The sequence below is a fragment of the Varanus komodoensis genome, unplaced genomic scaffold (genome assembly GCF_004798865.1).
Source record: "Varanus komodoensis strain SLA01 unplaced genomic scaffold, ASM479886v1 scaffold38, whole genome shotgun sequence".
Classification (NCBI taxonomy): Eukaryota; Metazoa; Chordata; class Lepidosauria; order Squamata; family Varanidae; genus Varanus; species Varanus komodoensis.
In genome coordinates this window covers 7,371,845-7,396,924 of record NW_025335909.1, presented here as the reverse complement: position 1 = coordinate 7,396,924, position 25,080 = coordinate 7,371,845, and the positions used below count along the sequence as shown (strand labels likewise).

Genomic DNA, 25,080 nt, shown 5'->3' with positions numbered 1-25,080 from the left:
GCACGATCCATTACATTGCTTCTGCCTGATAACGTCAGCATTATAGACCAGTTGCTCTCAAGAACAAGTGCTACTATTCCTTTAAGAGACAAGGACTCGTGCAGTCTCCTGTGCATACACAGATTCCAGCAACAAGGTAACTGCATGGAAACAAGAACATGGCTATCATCCAAATTTTACATAGCATGGCTTTAAGATTTTTTTCAGCCATTTTCTGCAATGAATTTCTAAGCTTCATCAAAGCGGTTTTTAAAAGTTCTCTGCTAAGTGCAAACAGTACTTTTGGCAAAGGGGTGAAAGGGGACCATTTGGCAAACGAAGTGTCAGCGTGAGTGAGTGAGTGAAATGGAGAGGATGGCAGCATTTGGTAAATTACAGGACTGTCTCCTAGCAACAGACAACACATTCAGTTCCACGTGACTACCAAAGGCCCAGAGAAAAGCAGAGATAGAGGGGGAAATGGAGTGACAACCAGTTAATAGTTCCCCCCTTAAATTAATTACAAGTCTTCCCCGTCCAAGCTGCAAATGCAGCTCGCTGCTGGATGTAGGAAAGAGTGGGGTTAAGGCAGAGAAGCAGTGGAGGTAAAGAGGATGCTCAGAGTCAGTTCCCACCTTTAGTATCGAGCTCCACGTGGATGATGTTGCCCATGACGGATGTGTTGTGCAAGTGCTGAACAGCTTCCCGGGCTCCTTTGACTGTAGCAAAGATCACTTTGGCAATTCCCAGGTGCTTCTTGTTCTTGGGGTTGTAGAGGATCTCCACTTCTTCTACTTCTCCGTATTTTTTGCACATGTCTGTCAGGAAGTTCTCACGGATGTTGTCGTTCAGCTTGGCAAAAGTGACTTGCTTCGGAGGCACTGGCCCCACATAAAATTCATCAATCTGAAGGTTTATTTTTGTACCAGCATATTAAAGGCGGGAGAAAACAACAGAAAGAACTGTCAGTAACCATATCACTACGACCAGAGAGAATTAAGGAGGACCTACTGAACTTTAGACACACAGTTCTTCCTTAATATTGCAGCATATGGGGAAATAACGAATTATTACAACAACAATAGCTTCTTTACAAAATTATTTTATAATCTAAAGACTCAAGAATGCATGACTTATTAAGCATACGCTTGTCAAAAACAAGCTCAATTCCACTGGGCTATCTTTATATTACTACTGATCTATCCAACTAATAATATCAGTTTAAAAAGTGGTTCGGAATGTACTTAAACCCGTATTATTACCACAGTTCGCAATGCATGTACCTTAAATTTAGGAACAGAGAGTTCCAGCTCTTTCGTTTTGGTCCATATTCGTCCTATCCTGGGATCTCTCACACAGTCCACTGGGGCAAGACCCGGGTTCTAAGAAGAAAGAGGTGGGGAGGAAAAATGCTCTGAAGTACAAAAATACAGATTTTTAAAAAAATCAAAACATGTTTACTGTATACCATTTTAAAATCAAATAAAGGGAATGTTCTCCAAGGAGAAAAGGAAAAAAGCAGGCAGACACGCACACACAGGCACACGCGCGCACACACGTCAAAAAGCCATTCTGCAAGGAATCCATGAAATAAAGCTGCAGGTTTAACCTTCCAGTTCCGACAGACTACATCATGCCAGGGAGGTGTGTAACTTTAATATCAGTCCTTAATTTTCTAGCAAGCATCACTGTTCACCATTAAGAAATCTGCCCCCCCCTCCCCGAAGGATGGCTGGGTAGTCGAATAAAATCAGCCAGGTTTGGGAGGCAATGGGAATGGGGGGAGAGACAAATTGAAAGAAGGCTCTAATCCTGCATTTTATTTTCAGCACAGCAAATGCTTACAGGAATGCTAAAATGTTGTCCATCATAACGATAGAGTTTGTGCTGTCCTTTTTTCAGAGCTGGGTCAATAATCAACTTGTAACTTTTCCAGTGGTGATTTTTTTTCTCAACAGAGGTGCTAGCTTGGGAGCTGCTCTCCATTCCGTTGATCCAACCTAGAGAAGGGGGGCAAGCAACAAAGTTAAAAAGAGAGCGATCACAATTGCAGAGCCGCCCCCCCCCATTCCGTCAAGCTGGGGAAGGAAGAAAAGATTATATATACATTCAGACGCTAACACGGGCTGTCCCCCCACCCGTACAGTGTGAGCCCAGCGACAGAAAGAAAGAGGAGGAAAAAAGAGAGAAAGAATCTCACTTGAACTCTGCTTTTTCCCATGGTCTTCGGTGTGCTTGGTTTTTTCTCCTCCTGCCTTGATCTCTTTGAAAGACATTGTTATTCGGTGGCCGATCGTATGGTTGCCGCGAAAGGCGAGCTCCTCTCCCTCACATTGGGCTGGTTACATTACATGGGGTTTGAAAGCCTCCTGCCTCTTCTCTCCGATTTTTTTTTGCGAGCCAACACATATTGTGTGTGTGCTTTCTGCTTGCTTTTTAGGCATCCCACAATTCACCGCTATGGAGCCTCGGCTAATGGCTAACCGCCCTCAACCGAATGCACATTCACGGCAGCTGCAACGCGCTGTAAAGCCCCCAGCCCGGCGGCCCTGTAGCGCCTCCCCACCCCAAATAAAGGGCCATGCATTTTCCCCAGCCGACGGACGCCCCACCGCGGCTCTGCCTGCGATTTAGCGCCGCGGCCAAATCCCCTTGGAATCTGCCGACTACATTTACTCAAGCGCCAAACTGTTCCTAAACAAGATGGGCATAGGTGGGACAAGGGTGGTTTTTTGGGGGGGGAGGGAAAAAAAACCTCGAATGAGGAGGAGAGAGGCAGACTCCCCAAACGTTTGAGCCTTGGAAGTTACATCCCAGAGAACCAACCGGGGCAAGGAGGTCTTGGCACTGATGCTACGTTGCAAGGATGCGAGAAGAACGTTTCCACCTCCGATGAATGGCTCGATATGGGGAGGAGGAGTGGGGGGGGGAGCCCCCGTTTTGTTACAATTTGTCAATTTCACGATTTGGGAGGAGGGAAGGCGAGAAAGAGAGAGAGAGAGAGAAAGAGGAAGGAAAGTAGCAGTTTTGCTTATTAAAGGTCCCGAGCAACCAATCAGCTCGGACCTTCCATTTTGTTTCGGCAAAAGAAAGTCCGGCTCGCTTCCCTCCCTTTTTTTTAGCCTCTTCCCCCCCCCCCCGGGGTCGCCTTGTTGGGGTTTCGTGTTGTTTTACCTCGTCTTGTGCTTTTGGTTTGTAATTTGGCCGTGGTTAGGTAATTGGCTGGTTAAAGGCACCAGGCCGGCGCAGCCAATCAGCGCGCAGCTTCCATTGGGCTTGAGTTATTAGACGCTGATCTAAAAACATCCTTCAGCAGACAGCTAAGGAGAGGCCAACAGATCAGGCAGCCATTTTTCTGCAATGGAATTAAATGGCCAACTGGGTTTTCCTTTGTTCCAAAAGGGGAATACTTGATTTGAATGCATCCACACCATCCATTTCAGGACTGCTCAGTGTTTGTATTAATGTCTTGACAACATTTAGAGGACTCAAAAGGAAGAAGGAAGATTTTATAAAAAGATCTGGATTTTTCCCTTTGATTTGGAACCCATCTTTGTCTTGTATATAACTAGGTCATGGCACGCCCTTATGTCAGCAGTAACAATTTTGAGTTACCAAAAAAAGTATATACATGTGTTATTTTTGGTGTGTTTGTTTTTGAAAGCTTTTATCTGCCTGAGCAATACATTTTTAGCTTTAGTTTCCTGTATTAAACACTAAATACCTGGCCATCTTTTAAGTTAAATCCTTTCGTGCTAACAAGGTAATGTTTTAAATATAGACGTAGGAAACGTGAATTATTGCAAAAATTCATTAGGATAAGTTTTTTCCTTTTACATTGTAAGTACCCAGTCCATTCTGTCCTTCTTAATAAGTGTAGTTTTCATGTTAATGTTACTGGAGTTCTCCTTATTTTTGCTTATTTTTTTTCCGGACTTCATCTGCATGTCATTTTTGTCTTGTTTATCTAAACCAATTGCTTCTGAAGTACTTTTAAAACCAAAAATATTTAGCTGGAGATGCTTAAAATGTTTACATATAGTAACTATTAACCAGGTATAGTCACACTAACATGTACAGATTTAAGTGTGTTTGAGATCATGTTTTTAAAAATAGGGTGGGGAGGGGGGAGGAAATACACGCACTGTCCTTTTTATGTGTAGAACAAATCTGACACAAGAATTTACCGATTCAAGCATGGAGTTAAAAAAAGAGAACGACCTGGATACTGGTAGTCAAAATAAGTGGATGTCTTCTAACAACCTTTTTTTTTTGTCAAAGCCATAGAAATACCTGAATGAGAGTTGTAAACTTAACGGCAGAGAAATGATGATACAGAACATAACGCATATTTAGAAGTAGCTTTTTAAAAAACCTGTAGCCCTCCCCCCCAACTTCACCTTCAGAACCGCATTCAACTTTGGTGTACGGGTAAGTAAACCCTTTTGCCCTTGCAGTGAAACAGAGCAGGGGCCTGTGCAACAAATGTTTTGTCCAGGGCGGATATCCGAGTTACTTTCTGGGTGGGGGGAGGTAGCTAACGTTCTTGTGGAAAGTACATATTCAGAGTATACTTCCTATCTCTCGGTCCAAAGGATACTTCAGTTCTCTTCTCCGCCTGTAACAAAGTGCTTTGCTTGGGTGCATTTTTGTTGATTTGAAGCGTTTCTCTCTGCGACTCCATAATGGCGTTACGTGTCTGTTAACTCCAAGTCAAGCTGCGGACGGGTGGGCGAGAGACTCTGTGGTGGAAGTCAAATAACTGCGAAAAATCTGTCAGTTTGACTCCCTCTGGTTACTAGAGGGTGGGGTTTTTGTGCAACGGGAGAGAATGGTAGCAATTTGGAAGGAAAAAGATGGGCTCTGTTCTGGTAAAATGTGCCCTTGCACGGCTTTTTTCATCCTGAGAGACGCCCCGTTAGGAAGGGAGCATTCAGAAAGCAAGATCCAAAATGGAGATTTCATTTCTCCACCAAAGAGGCGCTTTGCAGTCTTGAGTCGTGCTGTTGGGAAAGCTCGTGACGCGTGTGTTAGTTCACAGCAGCAGGTCTACGCCTTTTCAGGTAGTTACACTTAAAAATAGCTTCCAGCTGATAGAGGCTTTCCTTGGAGAGGAAGAAACCGTCCCTTGTACCCTGTTTACCCGCGCTCTGGCGCCCTGAGCTGGGATGCTTCGCAATATTTTTGTGCAGGACTCGCCGGGCTGACTCCATATTGTGTGCGAGCAGTCGGGCTTCGTAATGGCGGCGGTCCTTTCTGTGTGCGGCTGTTGTTTCTGGGGCAGCCCCAGCGCTGGATCTCTCCAAGGCTCGGGGCGCGCGCTCTGTTTTCGATCAGTGCAGCAAAGACTCCCTCCCCGCCTCCCCCCCCCCCCGGCTCGGGTGTTGTGTGGAAAGTACAGCGGGAGTGAGGGGGGGGGCTGCTTTCTTCTGTTTAATAGACATGGTTGCTGCGGGGAAAGATGGTTGCCATTTCGTGCAAGTACTTTTGCAGCCACGACAAGAAACGTTGGAGCGAGCGAGGCAGGAGTGTAAGAGGAGCTCCTGGCAGCACTCCAACTTCTGCCTGCTGCTCGGCTCGGCTCGGCTCGGCACTCCCGGGGGTGGGGGAGGGGGGAGGGGAGGGGGAGGCCGGGGGGAGCGGAGCGGACCTCGCTCTTAAAGGGACAGGGCGCCGCTGCCGTAGTTCAGGGGAGACAAAGGCGCGGGACGGATGGCGGGCGGTCCCGGGCTTTGTGTCTGGAAACCAGAGGAGAGCCGTGCGCGGAGAGCGGAGGACGGCGCGGCGGCGGCGCCCGCCTCGTGCTGCACGAGTCAGTGGCAGCGCGGCTCGGAGCTGCAAAGACGTCGCCGAGTGCGCCGCCGCCTGCGGCACTGCGGCCCCGCTCTTCGCAGGCATGGCGCGGCCCGGCCCGGCCCCGGTGCCCGGAGAGCCCGTCCCGGGGGCGATCCCTGGGCAGGTCGCGCTCGCTCGCTCCCCCCCGGCCACGTGTCTCAAAGCAGGTCTCCCGGCACCACTGGTCTCTCTTCCCCCCGTGACCCTTAGAAGGGGTGAGCTCAGCGCTGGGGATGGAGCAGGAGCAGGAGGAGGAGCTGACACGGGAGTACGTGGCCTGTTGTCAGGCGAGAGGGCTCTCCGATGGCATCCCTCTGCCTGCCCGCCTGCACCAGGCGCGTTTCCGTTCAAACAGCTTCTCTTTGTCTGAAGGAGTGCTTTCCTGAGCGGCGCAGGCTCCCCCACAGAGGCTGCCTCAGACCTCCGCCGCAGCTCTGGGATCTATTGTTTGTTGGAAGATTTGCGCTGACAATCCCGGCAGTAGATCCTGAGGCCATTAAGGTGGTTGTGGTTTTGTCCCGGCATTGTTAACCATCCTGAGGGTAGAAACCGGTACCTTTCTGACATCTTCAGGAGAGAAAAAAAGTTGGAAGTACCTCTGGCCTTGTTTCCATTTCAGGGATGCTTAAGTGCACGGTTTTTGAGCAGGTGATTTACAAAACCTGTGCAGAAATTAATACTAGAAATTAGTTCTGCTTTTTTGTTAGTCAAGTAATACTCCTCATCTTTTTTTGTTCCATTTCAAGGGTGGAAGGTTTCGACTTATGCATGGAAACAATTACAGCAAGGTGAAATCCCTGTGTATGATCTCCCTTTCCTTCATTGTAGCTATATGGTGACGAAAATATGTGGCTTATACATGCCTCCAGTTGCTGGCTGTGAAATATTCAGCAGGCTGTCATAGATATTGTCTCTTGGATCTCTGTGGGGAGTGGAGACATTCCATTCTGTTCCACTACGGTGTACAATGATTTCCTCAAGTGGTAAAACCTGTTTTTAAGCAGCAACCCAAAGAAGCAAACTGCCTGTTAAACAATGAACAGTCATGCTTCCAGCCTTCGCTTGGTGCTCTTTCCCCCTGCGATTGCATTGCGTAAGCCGAGAGGTTTGCCAATTAGAGGTATAGCCGGAATAAAGTCCTTTGCAGGCAGTAAATCTTGTTATGCTGATGATACTCCAGAGTAAACTTGTTTAGCATTACATTGCATACTTTGACCTTTAAGATGATGGGAGAAGAGGTTTGTCCTTGAAGTTGATTTTTCTCTTTTTGTTAAGGAGTCAGAATCTTGATTGTGAGTTCCATGGTCCCAAAGAACTTGTAGAATGAAGGCTGGGTGAATGTGTATATCTTCTCCTAAGCATCGTCCATTAAACACCCTGGCTACTTGCCTTTTCTTCCCATAGGCAACCTGCTTGTGAATGTTGTATGTGGAACTTTTCATTGTGATGTGGCAACAGCGAGTGAGGTTGGTCTGCCAATTTGTTGATTAGTAGGGCACCTATCCCTGAGATTCCTGCTGCTGTAATTGTGTGCTACAAACAAAGTGGTTGGCTTAGGGTTCTTAGATTCCTTTCACATGAGTGTTAAAGGAGGCATGAGCATTTACCAGAAGCACGAGCTTGTTCCTGACACCCCAGATCATGGGAACGTCCTGCTTACCTTTTTCCTCCTTCCCTCCCCATTCCAGCCGATTATAATGTAGGTCAGTATGCATCGCTGGCTTGCTTGCCGTCAAGGGAGTTTCCCTTCACTTGCAGGAGTTGCATCCTTGTCAGCTGACAGTGTGCGCTTGACCTTTCCGAGTGTTTCATGCACATACTTGGTGCTCTTCAGCAGCAGCTCTAAGCCTGCATCGTTCCTGCACGGCAGAGGTGGGCCGAGGCTGAGAATCCCTGGGAGGCTGTGCGCAGCGGGACTGAGGCAGGCTCTGAACGGCTGACTTCACCGGGCAGTGATTTGCTTTGCCACATTGACATACACCGCAAACTGTGTTGCATGACTTGTCCGCGTTCCAAGGAGGGCACTTGTTTTGCTTGAGCTTCAGGGAGGAGAGGCGAGACGAATTGCTTCATCTCTTGAAGATGCTTGCTCACCATGACAAATGGCTTAATTCACAAATCTTCATCTCTGTTTATCGAAACGGACTTGAGGAGAGCCTGGCGTGCGGAGTTGTATAACTCGGTTTTTTGGCTGTGGCCTGTATTTTGTGTCCAGGAAGCCATGTGTATCCTAATGGAAGACTCTGATTGCACTGGCAGCACTGGAGAGGAGGAACTCCTCGAAGAGGCTTGCGTGTCTTGACAATCTTTTAATGGGCACGGGTGTTCTTGCTTCTGAATGAATATTACCGCTTGATGTGGCTGGCTATCATGTCTGCACAGGCGGTTCAAAGGGTCAGTTACAAATTTGCTTCACTTTGTTTAGTCCTAAATGTATCTTTTGAGACACAAAAAGAGCAGACCATAGATATTTTTCTTCCCTGCTGCTTTAAGCTGAGTATTTTATGGAGTCATTCTGTGTATGTAAAGCATTTAAATATATTCAAATTATAATACCTCTAGTAACTAGCTTAAGATAATTCCTTCCATTCCTCAGTGTCACTAACCAAAAGGCCTCCATTACAACAATGAGAACACATGGTTTTTACTGTAGTAATCTTATGAGCTGAAATCAAACTTCCCACTTCAACTTGTTCCAAAAAGCACAGTACAATCCTATGTATGTCTGCACAGAATCAAGTCCGATTGAATTAAATGAGTTATTCCCAGGAAACTGGTACAAGATTGCAGCCTAAGTAGTATGTCAAAATTCTGGATAGTCTTTGGATCTGAACTGAAATGGGTTAAAGTAACTTCACTTGACTGCTGTGGGATAATTATAGCTAAGAAAGGGCATACTTTCACAAGGCATTCTTCAGCTACAATTCCTATCAATATATTTTAGGGTCTCTACTTAATTTGTTAACTTAAGGTCTTCATAAATAGAAATATTGTTTTCTTAATGCTTAATCACTCAGAAAACTCAAAGAATTATAAGCCAGTTATTCCAACTGAATAACCTTTAAAGTGTTTGGACTTGAAAGCATTTATGAAGTGCATTAATTCTTAAAGGAAACAATTGTCACTACTACTGATTACATATCTGTATTGATCATCAGCTTAAATTCTCTGTCCAGTTCACAAAGGAAGTCGTAAGCCATAAAATATAACAATATAGTGAAACATAGTATTTCTTCTTGTGATACTGTTTCTATGAGCAGATATCTCATCGCTGTGTTAACTCCCCAGTATGGTATATACTGCTTGTAGTTTTCAGAATCTGATTGGATTATCTAAATGACTATACTGTTGATGTACAGAATGCTTTTGTTTGGGTTTGCCCTTGCAAAAATAAATGAAAATATGTAAGCAGGGATGCTGAGGCTTATGGTCACAATAAATCCATATGAGAATTGAACTCCGACTACTGAAGGTTCAGCTTGCTAAATGTTACGTTAGGCTTGAGGGCAAAGCCTTTGATACAAACTGGCTGAGCTGATGTAATGGCTTAATGTTCAGTTGCTCAGGAAATCAAGCAGTTAGCAACTGAGCTTCTGTGAGGGAAGGGGAAAATATCAGTTTAGCTGTGATTACAATCATTTGGGAGATGGCTGAGGAACAGAGAGAAGGTCTCAAGAGGTAAGAAACCTAAGGAACAGAGCTTGGAAGCAAAATAGCTGGAGGAAAGTACTTGAGTGGAATGAACCAGAGGAGGCTTAAGAGAAAGCACAAGAAACGTGTCATAATGAACTGTAAAATGGGCATATGCATTGAGGATATGGCCAAAGTGCCTGGAGGGGCAATACAGACAGTGGCTTGACAAGGACAAACCCAGATTAAAGGAGACTGGCTAATTTTTCACTCTTGTACAAAACTAGGTGATGTCCAATTAAAACTGGCAGGATAGAAAGGCTACAAACTGCAAAACTGATTGGCGGGAATTAAAAGCCATAGGATGTTTAAAAGGGTGTAAAATTATATTAGCCATGCTAAACTAGGTAGAATCTGCAGATTCAATGTGCCACAGAATACCAGTTTTTAGGGAACCACTGTATTGCCTTCAAAAGCTGTTTCACTATGCCAAAACCCAGAGAGAACAGGTACCGGGGTTACTGCTTATCAGTAGTTTACATAAACTTTAGGTCTGTCCTGCAGCTTTCCTCTTCAGTGTTGAAAAGTTGGAAATAGGACTTAAGGTCAGCATATGCAAAAGGCATCAAGCAGGAATGGGTCTCTGGCCTAACAGAGCTTTTGTCACAGCGGTATAGTAGCCCACAAAGATAGACTTAGACATTGCTTGTGGGGAAAAGGGCTGAGCAGTACATTATTCTGATCAATAAGCTGCCATCTCTTTAGCGCTAGCTTTTTAATAAAGTGCGTGGTACACAACCATGCATTCATCCTCAAAGCCCACAATCACCTTTTAGTTTAAATTATTCCAAAAAAGTAATTTAGAAGTCACCACTGGGGTCTCACTACTTTGGCTAACTATTTGCTGTTTGCATGTAAGTGCAATCTACCTTTTTAAGAATACTATGCTAGGAAAACTGTATAAACATTTATGTACTGGTAAATTGGAAAGAAACTTGCATAAGATTATAAAAATGAAGTGATTGAGGAAAAACAGTATGCATCTTGCTTGTGAAAGAATGCCTGCTTTAGAACAACAGCTTTGTCTTATGACATTAAGTGATAAATGAGGAAGTAATGCAATCCAATTGCTTAATGTTACACAGGAAACTTGAGGCCCTGTTCCTACATACACTTTATCACAGAGGGCACAGCCTACTTCCTGTGTGATGTATTAGTACTACCATAGAATAAATGGATCACATATGGCTTAGCTACCCTTGGAAGTGACAAACTGTAGTACATATTTAGTGCAACTGCAGCTTTACTTTAGGAACTAGAGAGAGTAATCCTATAGTCTGGTGGCATCTGAGCAGCCATAGAATATTTTGAAATTAGGGCTTCACCCACTGTACCTGGTGCAGAAATAATTCTGCTGGTTCATCTCGGGGTTCAGGAACTCTGCCTTGGAGAGAGGAAGAGACTGGAGAGCCCAAGATAAGTGTTTCTGAGGCCTTTTGAACATTTTCCCTCCACTTCTGATGTGGCCCAGCCAGATGAGAAAGTTGTCATTTCCACTCTTCCGTTTCCTGCACAGGACGCTCTGAATATGCTGGGGAACCTAACACTTATGGTCACATGGTGTCAGTGTGGCTGCTCAGATGCTGTGGGACCATAGGATGACTCCCTCTAGTTCTTCTATGGTCCCATGTGATGTTAAATGGGATTTTGTTTCCTATTAAAATACAAATGGTATACGAAGTATAATATTCACTGTTTGTTTGACTGGATGAGCAATTAAAGGCAAACTGGAAGCACCAACATAGTGTGACTTACCATCACACCAGTATGTGTTTTGGCAGCTGTGGGTGATCTGGGAAGGCAGCTCTAGGGTTCTGTTCACCTGAAGCAGCATTGGCAACTTGTGGTCCTCAAGATGACGTTGGATTGCCGCCCCATAAGACTTAGCAAGCATGGCCAGTGCAGAGAGATGTTGGGAGCTGCCGCATCCAGTAGCCTTGCCTTGCACGCAGATGTGTTGCACACACTTGGGTGTAACTAGAATGCACACGTTCACAAGTGTCTTATAATCACTAATAAATGCTGGTGAGCTATCAACAGAATATTTGCTGCTGATAAGGTGACAGAAGCTGTATATGTGCTTGGTGGCTCAGGAAGGAGGAAAATGATACCTCCAGTAGTGCTATGCAAATCTTGGATTTCTCTATAATAATGTTTGAACAGGATTTTTTTCCTCATGAAGAGCTAGCCTGAGAGTTGAATTTGTCATGCAGTTGTACTACAAGAAATTATCTGTTAAAATATAGCCAAATATGATTTGTACAGTTGATGTTTGTCCTCTCCTTCCCCTGTTTTTTCTAATAAATATATGCTAATTACTGTCTGGCCTATTGACCTCCTACAAGTGTTGCTTCTACAGTTCTACATAAGCAGTTGCAAAATTGGGTTTGATGTGTTTTTGCTGATTATGTGGAGGTGGTGGAAAGCACTGTGGCCTCTGAATGGATTCATAACTGCCCTGAAGCTGCAAGAATAGATTGAGATAAACTATAACTACAAGCTGTTTCCCATTTAACAGACATTTTAGGATAGACTTCAGCTGACCATGTATCATGCTGATCTAATTTATAAGGTGCACTAAATACAAACCACCAGTATCTTTGGGTGATATGTAGCATAGGGCGTGGGTAGAAGCAACTAACAAGTTCTAAGTGTATAGCTCTGCCATTTTTCCTTTGTGAACAAGTGCACAGCTTCATGTACTTACTGCTTCTCTGTGAAGTAGGATTGTGCCGATATGTCCTGGTTTGAGGGTACTAGAAGAACAAACAAGGGGGTGAAATATTAATGAAGACTGGATTTTCGTATCAGTGATATAATTCATGGAATCCAGGTTCAAATCTCTGCTCAACTATCAGGCCAGGGCTGGGAAATTGGTGGCCCACCAGATGTTTTGGTCTACAGCTGTGATAATATTCCCACCACCATTGGCTATGTAGGGTAGGAATAGGAGGTGTCAGTCAAAACAGCAGGGAGGCCGTAAGTTCTCCCCCCTCCCCCATTAAGCTCAATGAAGAATCTGAACTAAATCTCATTCGCCCTAAGCAACCTCACAAGGTTGTTATGCAGAAAGAGGCTAAGAAGAATTTCTGTCATTTTGAGGGAATTAAGGCATGCTGTATTCTTGAAAATATTGCTCACACCTGATTTATTAAAATTTGTGCACCATTTTACACTGCAAAAAGGTCTGGAAGTGACTGAAGCACACACACATTCAGAAATCTAACAATAGAATCCATAATCAGCATAATACAAAAATATAATACTGTAATAAAAGCCCTAATGCATAATACTATGTGAAAAATAGTGTAAATGGTTGAACTTTTTCATTAAGAACAAATGGGAAATCTGAAGTTACACTTCCCTCTACCTATTTTCTCTTTGCTGTGACTGCACTTCAGAGAGCTGCTTCATACATAATGGAGTCATTTGTGCCAAATGGATTTTTGACAAATACCACAAGCTAGGTTTGGAATGCCACAGTTTTCAGAAGTGATTTGCCCTATAGCTTCTGCTGCTGTCATTCAAGAAAAACAGGTCTGAAGGGTCTGTTGGATGGAGGTCATAAATGCAAAATACTTTGGATCTTGGGTCTATGATATTCTCTGTAAAATTGATGTGTTCCTTGGTGGCCTGCCTCTTCGACAGGGGCTTTCCCTGCTGAGTTACCTATGGAAAGTTAGGTTTCTAATTGCAATGTTTTATTTGGATCTAGAAGGCCATCTAGTGGCACAAGTGGGTAGTGAGAAATCTAAAACAAATGCAAGACTAAACTTTAGAAATCATTGTGGGCGCGACAGAGTTTCAAATGCTAAGATTGTTTCATTGGCACAAAATGAGCACCCTCACTGTTTTGCTTTACTTAGGAGACAAATACAGAATTGCATCACACTGCATTACATAGGCTATTTGAGTAACTAAGCTTTTGAATGTATGTGTACATCTTCTAAGGTATCTACAGTCTGAGTTGCCATTTTAATGGATTATGAATGCAGTGTTTACATGGGAAATACAGGACTATTTTTTCTAACGTTTCCAAGCTTGGCTGGAGTTAGAGGATTTTTTTTCTGTTTAAACATATATAACATAAGCTTATATTCAAAGCTGCAGTCATATGCCCACTTTCCTGGCAGTAAACCCCATTGAATTCAGTCTTCTTCTGTGTAAACATGTATAGAACTCTTCTGCAATTCAAATTCTGCCTAAGAAGTTGTAATATAAAGGAAAAACATAGAATTTCTCTTATTGTGATAAACTGCACCCTATCTTTCTGTATCATCATTTTTAGCTGACTTGTATGCTCCTAGATTAAAATAATTTGGCCTTAAGGAGCTAAAATGAGAGCAAATGAAGCAAATAATTTCAAAAAACAGATGGCTACTAGAAAAATACAAATTTTATATACATTCAGGTCAGACTGCTGATCAAGCAAATATCGTTTTAATTGCTCTCAGAATACAGTCAATTGGGCATCAAATACCTTGCAACAGTTCTGGGTGCTGCAACAGAAAAACCTCCCCCCTAAATCCCACCTACTTCCCAAAGATTTTACTAATTATTAGGTGGTCCAGTAGAAGCCTTACCTGTTGTCTGACTGTTAGAAGCAGGAAGCTGGACATTCTTAACCCGAGAGAGAACACAGTAAGGGATCATGACAGTACCTTCCTACCCAGAGGGCTGAACAGATCCTAAAGTGGCAATTTTGTCAACAAAATTTTTAGTTGCTTTCCGTTTCCAAAGGAAACGAAATCCATTGGTGTGCTGAGCTTTTAACAACTGGCCATGGTTGAAGAATGGCTAAAGCACATAGAGTTAACTGGCATATGTGGAGTGATTTAAGCCAGCAGCTTCCTAAGAAGTGTGAAATTTATTCTGGACTTCTTTCAGTATGAATATGAGCAGCTTTTAAAAATTTACCAGCTAACCCATGTTTATGGAGCCCGCTTTATATGTTTTCAGAATGAGAGGTTAAAAAATCCAAAGGGTTGCTACTAGTTTGGCTTCTCGATCCCTCCAGATGTTTTGGACTATAATTCTCTCATGCTCAAGGACTATTGGCTATGTTGGCCAAAGCTGATGGGAGCTGAAGTCCAAAATTCGTGAAACTTCGCTCTAACATTTATGTTTAGTTGATCCTAAAAGAGGCGTTATCGACTTGTGGATTTTGTTGACAGTTTGAGTTGGGACTTCCTATGTGTCAGCTCCTTCCTCTTGATCTCTTTAGAACAGGTGGGCAACTACAGGCCAAAACTTATACAGCTACAACTCCTAAGACCCTCACCACTGGCTATGCCTGAGTTGTAGGCCACAATATTTGGAGGGCCACAAGTACAACTCTTTTGTGGTGTTCATAATGTAGGGTGTCAGAGACTCACTAATCTTGTGAATACACACCACAATGTCACACACAGTTTGTCTCAGGAACAGGAAGGGGCCCTTGGTGTAAAAAGTTATTTGGGTGACCTTGAGTCAGTTCCACTCTCGTCTTAGGCTGCCTCGCAAGGTTGTGGGAAATGGTACATGCTGCCCTGAGCTGCTCAGAGAATGGATGGATAAATAGATAAATAATAAACCTTTATTACTCCAGCTATTAAAAGGGTTAATAAGGGGATTGACACCCAGTAGGATGGGAAGCACGAAGTTGGGAAGTCTAAGTTGGAACCAGACAGAGGCTTTCCCACCTTTCATTTATCAAATAATTTATGTCAAGGTGAAGATGCTGTGCTTGTCAGACAAATCCGTCTATAAGCATCAAACTATTAGCATGTAAAAATACAAAATCAATTAAAAATACATTTTAAAAAATACTAAAAAAATGCCCTGAGAGATGTGAGGTTTTCTTTGTAGTTCTTAAATGTGTTGATCTCCTCTTAACTGGAAGTCTCTGGACTCTTAAATAAAATTGAATGTGTTGTACCCCCAAAAAGTGGGCTTATTCCTGCCACCCATAACTATTTGGAGGAAGACAAGGTTAAAAACAGGGTTTTGTTGTTTTTTGTTTTAGTTTTGGCCTTATTTACCCCTTGCCTCTATTAGCAGCAGCATTCCCTCTAGTCGGGCTGTTGTGGGTTCATTGTAATATCCTTGGGGCAGACACCTGCCTCCTTGCTGTTGCTTTGCTAAGCCCCACCTAAATTGATGGTGCTGCACTTAAAAACAAATGCTTTCAGCCATTTGCTGCTGCTCCTGCCGCTTGAACCATAATCCTTCCTTAGCACTTGTGATGGTTCAGTTAAGTGCTGAGGAAGGATTCTGCTGAGGCGGACCTGGAGTGTGCAACCCCATCTACCAGTGTACGTGGTGCTTGGCAAAGCAACACCGACGAGGCAAGTCCCTGCCCCGAGGAGGCTACACTCCCCTCGTCCTCCTCAGCATAGTCCCTCCTCAGCATGCACCTAAGGCCGCTTCCACCTGCTTCTGTGTGAGTTGACGCGACTGCGGTGGCGGGGAGAGGGGAGCCCGTCGAGCGCGCCTCCCTCCGACCGCATCCGTCGCCTCTTCCTCTTGCTTCCCTCGAGCCGGCACCCGGCAGACCGAGCGGGTGGCATCGCCGGAGAGAGGAAGCCGAGGAGCCGTCGGGGCGCTGGGCCTTCGCCCCTCGCGCCCGCGGCCTCCTTCGCTGCCGCCTTCCCGCGCTTTTCCGCCGAGGCGGCGACCTGCCCCCTCATGGCGCGGCCGGGCGAGGGCGAGGGCGAGGGCGAGCGCCCGCCTGAGGAGGAGGAGGCGGCGGCGGCGGCGGCGGCGGGCAGGAGCGAGGGCAAGAGAGGGCCGCTGGCGCTGAAGGTGGTGGTCGTGGGCGACGGGGGCTGCGGGAAGACGTCGCTGCTCCTGGTCTACGCCAAGGGCACCTTCCCCGAGGTGAGTGGCGCCCCGCGCCGAAGGGGCCCCGGGGAGAGGCCCTCCGGCCCGCAGGCCGCCCTGCGCCGCGCCCGGCTGCCCGCGCCCCGGCGCGCGAGGGCCCCGCCGCACCTGCCCGGGCTGCGCGCGGCCTCCCGCCCTCGGGCGGCGGCGTTGGCCTGGCGCTTCGAAGCCGCGCTGCCCCGTCCCGTCACAAAAAGGCTCGGGGCGGCCGCGGAACGAGAAGCAAGCGCAGAAGGCCCGCGGCCCCTTTGGCAAACTGGGCCGCCCGGAGGAGGAGGAGGAGGAGGGCGCCTTTGAGCGCACCGGGATGCCAAGCGCATCCCACATGCTGCTTTTGCCCCCTCTCTGTGGGATCTTCTTCCGGAGCACCATCCCTGTTCCACGCGCGTTAGATTGCAACTCCCATCAGCCTCAGCCAGAATGAGCCATGCTCTGGCATGCTGGGAGTGGCCCAGAAGATCCGAAGGGCAACCCATTGTGGGAGGGGGGTGCCTCAGTGCAGCACATGCCCCTCCAGAAGTCAGGCTGCAGCTGCATTTATCCCTCCCCGTTGGCTATTCTGACCAAGGTTGATGGGAGTTGCAGTCAGCAGCAGCTGGAGGGACACAAGGTACTCAGCCCTGCTCTGGAAAGCTCTTGTACAAACCTTCCTCACAACACCACACACACAAAAACCACCCAGGCAGAAAGGAATCAGGGGGGACTGAGCTACAACTCCCATCAGCCTCAACCATATGGCTGATGAGGTGTATCACAGGAGCCCTCAATCGTTAATTGTTGTAAGCCGCCCCGAGGCTTTGGCGAATGGGGCAGCATAAAAATGTTTTAATAAATAAAATAAATAAATAAATAAATAAATAAATAAAAGCCACTGAGAATTACTTGGACATCTAAAAGTTTGATATATTGCCTCACCCTTATTCTTCTCACTCTCTTGTCCTCTAGAAGCTGATTATTAGATTGATTATTAAAACTCAATGATTTTTAAAAAAGATTTATACATCTCTGTTAATATGCCCAAGGTCCCTTGCAAGCAAAACAATATAAAGAACACTAAGCTATTAACTCTAAACTATTAGTGTTTTTAAGATCAGGAGATTAAGATTGACAGAAAATATACCAAATTTTAAGCACTCAGCCTATTCCATTGGCCAAATGCTTGTGGAAAAAGAACAGACTCCTTCTAGCCCAAATTGATTAAATAAGTGCCCGACCATAAAATGTATAGCATTATATGATCTACCTACCATTCTAGACTAGATAAACATCTGCCCACATTCTTAAAATATAAGGGAAATGGCTGTTGGGGGTTAAGCATAAATCTCTCCTTTAATAGAACTTCCAAAGCTCTTTTCTCCATACCTGTGGAATCCAAGAGACTAGAAATGAGCTATATAGAAATGCACAAATTATATGGAATCTTATAGAGTACGTACCCCCCACACTTTCATCAGCCTCTTATAAGCTTTCAAACAGAATCCCTTTGTTGATACTGAAACTTCCTCTACAGCTCAAGAAACCAGACTATAGAATAGATCTTTGTGCAGCTACACAGAACTCCATGCCATCACAGTTCCTCTAGCTCAAAGAGCTTCTTAAAGATACACAGAAACCCATGAAAATGATCCAGCCCCATGAAGATTCTTAAAAAATTTATTTTGATACTGACTTTCGGAAGCCAACCAAGGCAGTTGCACACATTTTGGACACTCTTCAAGGGAGACCCACGTGGAATGCTTTGTAGTAGCCTAGCCATGTTGTAAACAAGGCATGGACAACTCTTGCCAGATAAACTAGTTTGCAGTTGATAAAGTAGACACCGTTGTGCAAACACAAACCTTTCCATTGCTGCCTCTTAAAAATCCGAAGGCAGTGTAGAATCTAGGAGCATTCTCAAGCTATGCACCAAATCTTTTAGGCAGAAGGCAACCCCATATAAAACAGGTTGAATCCCACACCTCAGGGCAAGTGTTCTGCTGACCAACAGCATCTCTTTTCTGGGCTTTATCTCAGTTTGTTCTCTCTCTTCAGTCCATTAGGAAACTTAAGCAGTGTTCAGTGGTGTCACCTGCCTCCTTGAAATCAGGTAGCAAAGATTTCACTGGCACAAAAGCTGTACAGATATAGCACAGAAACATTCCTCATATAATCTTTAAATGTAAATCCAGTGTACAGCCCAGGTAACAGGCTTCCCACTCTCACTGAGGCTCTTGAGTACGCTCTTTGTAGAAAACCTTTAGATCGTAGAAAACCTTTAGCCCTTCTGTAACACCACATTCAACCATATATGCTCATGTATGGACATAAAAGCTGTAGAAGAGACCCTGCACTGTCACCAGTTTCATGGAGCATCTCAAAATCCACTCCTTTCACCCATAAGAATATTATTTCTAAAAACTGGCCAGAGTTTATACTTTTCCATCCCTTTTCACAGTACTGTTAAGGGGAGTTGTGCACTTTGAGTGAATAGCTTGCAGGGCAGATGCCAGAAGTCCGCTGAAGTACTTTCATGAGATTGTTCATGACATGGCCCGTCAGGTCCATCTGTGCATTTTTACTTCCCTTATCTGTTGAACTGGTTAATTTGATACGGGGAACTACTCAAACAACATGGCAGGAGAGCTCGTGTCAGTCAAGTGCGGTTCTAGTAGGAGCGGTTTTAACTGGGCAACAGACTTTTTACCGGTGCTTGCTGTAAGGCAACAGCTCAACTCATATCTAAACCACACGATGGCAGGATGTGCTGATGGTCTTCCTGCCACAGCTTTAGCTATTAGCACATTTGAGAGTTGCGCACTTACAGTGTGTCACAGACATTTTGAGATGACACAGAAATGGTTCCCAGCACTGCCTCAGCTTGAGGACAGAATAGCCCTGGTTGCAAACTCCAAAAACTTGTTTCGCAATAAAGATGGCACGATTGCATCATTTGTTGGGCAGGAGGTGGGGTGGTGGAGTTCAAGACCTGTTTTTTTATGTCCACTACCAGTGAGACATCTAGATGAAAACACTGAGATACAAAATAGAGCCCACTGGCAATTGTTAAAACATATGATCTGGCCAGGGCAACTTCTTCTTCCTTCTCTTTCTCCTCCTATATTTTTATTTTATACTGATAATTTTAATTTTATTTTTGTAAATCAATGTCTTTTTTGTATTTTTATATTTAATGGTAATTTATTATGTACTATTGTATTTCAATGTATTTTATCATGTTGTAAGCCGCCCTTGCCGAAACCTCGGGGCGGCTTAGAAATGCTATAATAATAATAATAATAATAATAATAATAATAATAACAACAACAACAACACAAGTCGCAATGTGCATTTCACACAATACAAGTGAAGGCTGCACTCCTGGGCACGTGTAGCCCTAAAGGTCCACTGAATCGGACACGGTCTGCCTATAATGCATGGGGAAATATGGCTGAGAGGACGCTGGGGCACTCCTGCCCTGCCGCTGGGGCAGCCGGTTGGCCGCTGCGTGGACCCTCGGCCTCATCCATCCATCGTGGTTCCTCTTATGCAAGAAAAGGCAACCAGTTACACAACAGCACCATCCTATGCACAGCTATTCAGAAGCCAGTCCCACTGACTTCAGTGGGCTCACCCCAGGTACCTCCAGCCTACAAAGTGCATTTTTACAGTCAGATTAGCATCCTAGGTCAGCACGTCTGCCTCGCTTCATTGCAAATGGAAAATGTTGACTTGGGAATGTTTCCACAAAGCCCATGGGCTGAGAAGACCGGTTAGACACTTAGGAGGCGGGGGGCCCGCGTGTGTGGAAGGAAGGGGCATGCTGGGGTTCCACTGGCGTTTAAAGCATCTTGCTCAAACGTTAAACTGGCAGCGGCAGTGATGTGCAACATCACCGTATGTACTAAGAGCATTCTCTCCTCCTTTCCTAATAGCAATATGCTCCTTCAGTATTTGAAAAATACTCCACCAGCGTCCTTGTTGGCAAAAAAGAAGTCACCCTACATTTATATGACACTGCAGGTAAGAAAGAAAAAATCCTTGCTTATTTCAATTGTTTAAAAAGGTATGTATCGGCAACATTAAAGTTTGTTGCAGTGGAGAAAGAGTTTATAAGATTTCTGGTGAAAGCTGGTGTATTGTTTTGATGTGGCACTTTGCATAATATTCAGAGGTTTCAAAAAAGTTAACAGAAGGCAGGATGTAACATTCATGCTACTTACAATGTCTTGTTTCACGCAGAGGCATTTGGGTGACCCCTCAGAAGTTTATCAGAATCCCCTTAACAAGAGGATTAGTAAGAGAGAATGAATTTTCCACCAAAGATAACTTGCTTTTCAGCACCAGACTGTAGGTCATATTCCCAGCCCCTGTCATATTTAGAAGTAGACACTACCTGAGGCCTTCTTCTGGTCAAGAGAGAGAGAGTGAGTAGCTAAGAAGAGAGACAAACAGCCATTTCAGTGGTGGAACTCCATCTGTGGAATACCCTTCCCAGAGTGGCTCACCTCATACCAAAGTTACGGTCTTTTGGCACCAAGTGAAGGTCTTTGTCTTCTCCCAGGCATTTTAAGAACTTCCTTTAGATCACTTCAGTTTTTATTGGCACTGTTTTTACATGCTGAAGTATGTTTACTCTGCTGCTGGATTAATCCTTTTGGTGATACACTGTTTTTATTCACTTTTTATTCTATGTTTTGCTTTTAATGGCAGCCAGTGTAGTGAAAATGTTGGACCAAGGACCTGGGTGACCTGGGTTTCAGTCCCCGCTTGGCAGTGAATTTGACTTTGGGCCAGGCACTCACTCCCCGCTTGGTCTAGTTCACATGGGTGTTGCTACTATGAGGATTAAATGAAGCTATAGAAGCCATCTTGGGTTCCTCCCAAAAGGGGGAAAAAGTGGGATATGAATACAATGTAATCATAATGTTTTGTACACCACCCAGAGAACTTAGGTTGGTGGGCAGTTGAAAAGTATCAAAATATTTCTGTGGGGCATCATTAAGGCTCCACAATGGACAATTAAGCCAATCGACTTCTGAAAACATGCCCAGAATTCTCTGCAGCATGGTAGCATTCCCAGGCAGTTGTGTGCCTGTTTTGTGGTAGAACCATGATAGAAAGTGTTGCCTAATATTTAGTAAGCCTGGAGGAATGTTGTTCATGGGGTCGTGACGGGTCAGGCATGACTTCGCGACTAAACAAAGAAAAAAACAAGTATTTAGTAAATCGTTGGTTTACAAAGACAAGAATAAAATCAGTGGACATGGGCAGTCTTTTCATACCACGTTCCCAATATAACACGGGATGTTCCTGCCCTGCGAATGCCTCAAGACGCATCATAGTGAGCTCTTAGGTCCACTCTGTGGAGCCCTTTACCCTCCCCACCTCCAAAGCCTTTGCTTCTGGTCACAAATGTGGTGAAATAGGCGAGAGCCTAAATTACTTCAACTTTCCTCAGCAACTAGGAATCAAGTTCTCCACTTAACATGTAATTACAGTAAGGAAACAATTTCTGAAGGAAACAATTTCATTTGCTTTTATTCTAGAGGAGGATTTCCTTTTATTTGTGCCAGTTATCTCAAACTTACATCGGCCATAAGACAGTGTAGGAATCATGGGTCCTGTCCCACTCCCCAGCCCCAGGAACCCTGAAACTGGAAGTAGCTGAAAAAATCTCATAAATAGATAGGTAACACCCACCAATCCCCTCAAAGTGAAGTTATACTTAAGAGGCAGTCATAGCACCCTGAATTGTCTTAAGCTTGCAGGGACCACTGATTGCTAATATTCAGGTTAGGGGAAGCCACAGGGAAGAATGAATAATGGCTTCCCTTTCCTGTTTTAGGGAATTTTCACTGTCACTCAAAGCTGCTGGACAGAGACCAAGTTCAAATAAGAGATTTCTCTCCCCACTCCCCATTACAGGGCAGGAGGATTATGATCGCTTACGGCCGTTGTCATACCAGAACACCAACGTGGTTCTCATTTGCTATGATGTCATGAACCCTACCAGCTTTGATAATGTATTAATTAAGGTAAGAGGCCTTTACTGAAGTAAGGAAAAAGACAGTTAAGCAAAAGACAAATCTGAAATCGGCCATTTTGTTCCTTTCCCGTCACCAAGTTTAGGGAAGCCTTTGCAGAAGCTGCCTTTGTTCAGTTATGGTTTCTTGTAGTTCAGCATCAAGAACATCCCCATCATTATTTACTGCTTTTGTTTGTCACATCTAGTGGTGTTTAAACAGTTTGATCTTTCTCCCTCTGCTAGTGGTCTCATGAGGTGAATCATTTCTGCCGTGGAATCCCCATCGTTCTTGTGGGCTGCAAAACAGACCTCCGGAAGGACAAAGAACAACTACGTAAACTCCGCTCAACTCAGCAGGAGCCAATTACGTACAGCCAGGTAAATATGCAGAGCAAATCTCAGCACAACCCTTGCTGTGATTACTGAGAAACAAGTTGTGTGGAGTTTAGTGTGCTGAAGATGCAACCTTCCTCCAGATAGTAATGGGCATTGCTTTTTCCTCCTCCACCCCCCATTTTCATTGTCATATCTTTTAAGAACGTGAACATAAAAAAAGTTTTACTACTGATCTTTGTACACTGTACTGTGAGCCCCATCACCCAGAAATCAAGATAAAAATACTTTAAATGTAATAAATGAAGTACTAAGCTCTACCAGTAGGCAGAGATACTCAAAACAGGCACACAAAGACTATGCACAAACACACATGTAAAACACATAATGTAAAACTCAGTAGTTCAATCATGAACACCTGTTGGTTTTACCTTGCTGTTTGTCTTTGGCCTGACACCATCCTGTAAGCTGTACCTTGGTGTTCTCCTCCAGGGCGAAGAAGCTTGTCGCCAGATGAAAGCAGATGCTTACCTGGAGTGTTCTGCCAAGTTTCGTGAAAACATTGAGGCAGTTTTTAAAGAAACAGCTACCATTGCGCTGAATGCTATGAAAAAGGCGAAACGTCAGGCAAAATCAAAGCCGTGCACCATATTATGATAACCTGATTCTGTGGACTACAGAAAGTATCTGCTTGTTTTTCTTCAGTGGTAAGGAAGGTCTTCATCATTTTTTTAAAAGACCTTTTCTATTGAATTTTAACAGGAAAACTCAACTTTTTGTACAGTAATTTCTGCTTTTGTTAACCCCCTCATCTGAAGGTTTAAATGTTTAGCTACAGAATGAGCCCTCTTCTTTCTAGCTGTAAGCAGAAGGTCTTCTACTTGCACTTCTGGGAGGGATGGGAATTTATTACTGCAAGTAAGGTAAGGTCTGCAGGACCAGAGCTTTGCCATTTTAAAATACTTCTTTCTTTGCTTGTATTATCCTTTAAAACTTGAAATCTTCTGTGGTCTTTCAAGTGCCCGCAGTATTTGCACATTAAAAATAGCTTACTGCCCTTTCCTATATGGTAAAGTTAATGGCACAGTATTCTTTCAAAGAAGTATAGCCATACAAGTGACATATTGAAAGTCCATCAAGGGAAAGAAGATTCCAAGAATCAAAGGATGTGTACGGTTGCATACCTGATACATATTAGTTCCAGTGAAAGTTTTAAGATGCTGTAACATTATTAATGCTAAGCAAGTGTGGACAGGAAACCTCAGGGAGCCCCTTTCATCCACCCAACATGACCCATAAATGTAGATTTTTAAAAAAAGAAGTTGGATATTTCATCGTATACTGAATAACTACCTCAAATGATGCCCTTATTAATGCAGCTTTGGGTTAATTACAAAGCTGTTTGTATTTGAAAACTGGATTCTTCCATCCACCTCCCTTTTGCTTTCATATTTAAAAGCTGGACTTAACTGGATTTTAAAATAGAATTTTTATGTAAAGCAACAATTGAAAAGGGGTACCAAATAATTGAATTAGTCTGAAGGTGGGAATAAGTCTCTTTTGCATTTACAATTGTTGTGGAAATCAAAGAAAAGAATAAAACTGTAATTGGTGTATCACTTGGAACTCCAGATAAGACTATTGTGCAAACTGATTAGATGGGACAAAGTCAACCTGAATTTATACCATGTACATGAAAGAGTGCATGCAAAGAATTCAATCAGTATAATTTAGTTTTATATAGCAAGGGAAAATTTAGCCTTGCTCCAAGGGAATGATAAACAAACAAAAGAATTTGATTTTTGGGCAGAGTATAAAAGAGAAGCCTCTAAGCAAACTCCATAGCACCAACATTTTTCCATTAAGGGAGTTTTACCTCTGATTCTGGTTCCACCTGCCATTTCCAGAACACCCACTCCGAAATTAAACCCATCTTGTTTGGCCATCACATCACTACACTGCTATTACCCACAGAAACCACAAGTCTCCTCCTCTAGATTACCAATTCAGAGTTGGCAAAGGACCAGAAGGACTGGAAGAGACGGGGCACTGCCTTTCACCACTTCACAGCAGGAATCCACCCAGCCCAGCTTTACTATCCTGACTAGCATCAGCTGCCCAGAATTTCAGACTGGGTTTTTTTCCCCGCAACTCCGCCAGGGATCCAGAGAATGAACCCAGAACATTTTACACAGTCCTTTCCCAAGTGAGACGCCTAATCCCTCCATCCAGCTTTAAAGCAGGGCTCCCTATATGGTAAGGATTAGGCCATTCAAAGCCAGCTACTAAAAGGTTGCTATCTGGTGACCACCTTCCCCCTCCTAGTACTGTGGTGTGAGACGTGCAGGCAGGCAAAAGCCTCTGTATGTTGCAGCACT

At 44.3% G+C, this 25,080-nt stretch overlaps 2 protein-coding genes across 5 annotated transcripts in view; one reads left to right on the top strand and one right to left on the bottom strand.

Moving 5' to 3' along the window:
• Nucleotides 1-2,613, bottom strand: part of SETD1B (SET domain containing 1B, histone lysine methyltransferase) — a 46,416-nt gene extending 43,803 nt beyond the window's left edge. For 2 of the 3 annotated variants that reach the window (XM_044440921.1, XM_044440922.1), the window contains exons 1-4: nucleotides 2,180-2,613; nucleotides 1,825-1,979; nucleotides 1,263-1,361; nucleotides 615-885 (exon numbers count right to left, since the gene is read on the bottom strand). In XM_044440921.1, coding sequence (XP_044296856.1) covers nucleotides 615-885; nucleotides 1,263-1,361; nucleotides 1,825-1,979; nucleotides 2,180-2,255 — 601 coding nt within the window. In that variant the 5' untranslated portion in view covers nucleotides 2,256-2,613. The remainder of the gene's footprint in view (nucleotides 1-614; nucleotides 886-1,262; nucleotides 1,362-1,824; nucleotides 1,980-2,179) is intronic. The other variant, XM_044440924.1, reaches the window with a different exon arrangement.
• Nucleotides 2,614-16,107: 13,494 nt separating this feature from the next.
• Nucleotides 16,108-24,321, top strand: RHOF (ras homolog family member F, filopodia associated). Of its 2 annotated transcripts, none has more exons than XM_044440926.1 (5): nucleotides 16,108-16,362; nucleotides 20,277-20,364; nucleotides 22,270-22,379; nucleotides 22,613-22,747; nucleotides 23,195-24,321. In XM_044440926.1, the coding sequence occupies exons 1-5, from the start codon at nucleotides 16,171-16,173 to the stop codon at nucleotides 23,357-23,359; spliced, it is 690 nt and encodes a 229-aa protein (XP_044296861.1). In that variant the 5' UTR covers nucleotides 16,108-16,170; the 3' UTR covers nucleotides 23,360-24,321. The 2 variants fall into 2 exon arrangements, with proteins under 2 accessions (XP_044296861.1, XP_044296862.1); XM_044440927.1 differs by lacking the exon at nucleotides 16,108-16,362 and adding an exon at nucleotides 19,632-19,980.
• Nucleotides 24,322-25,080: the final 759 nt, after the last annotated feature.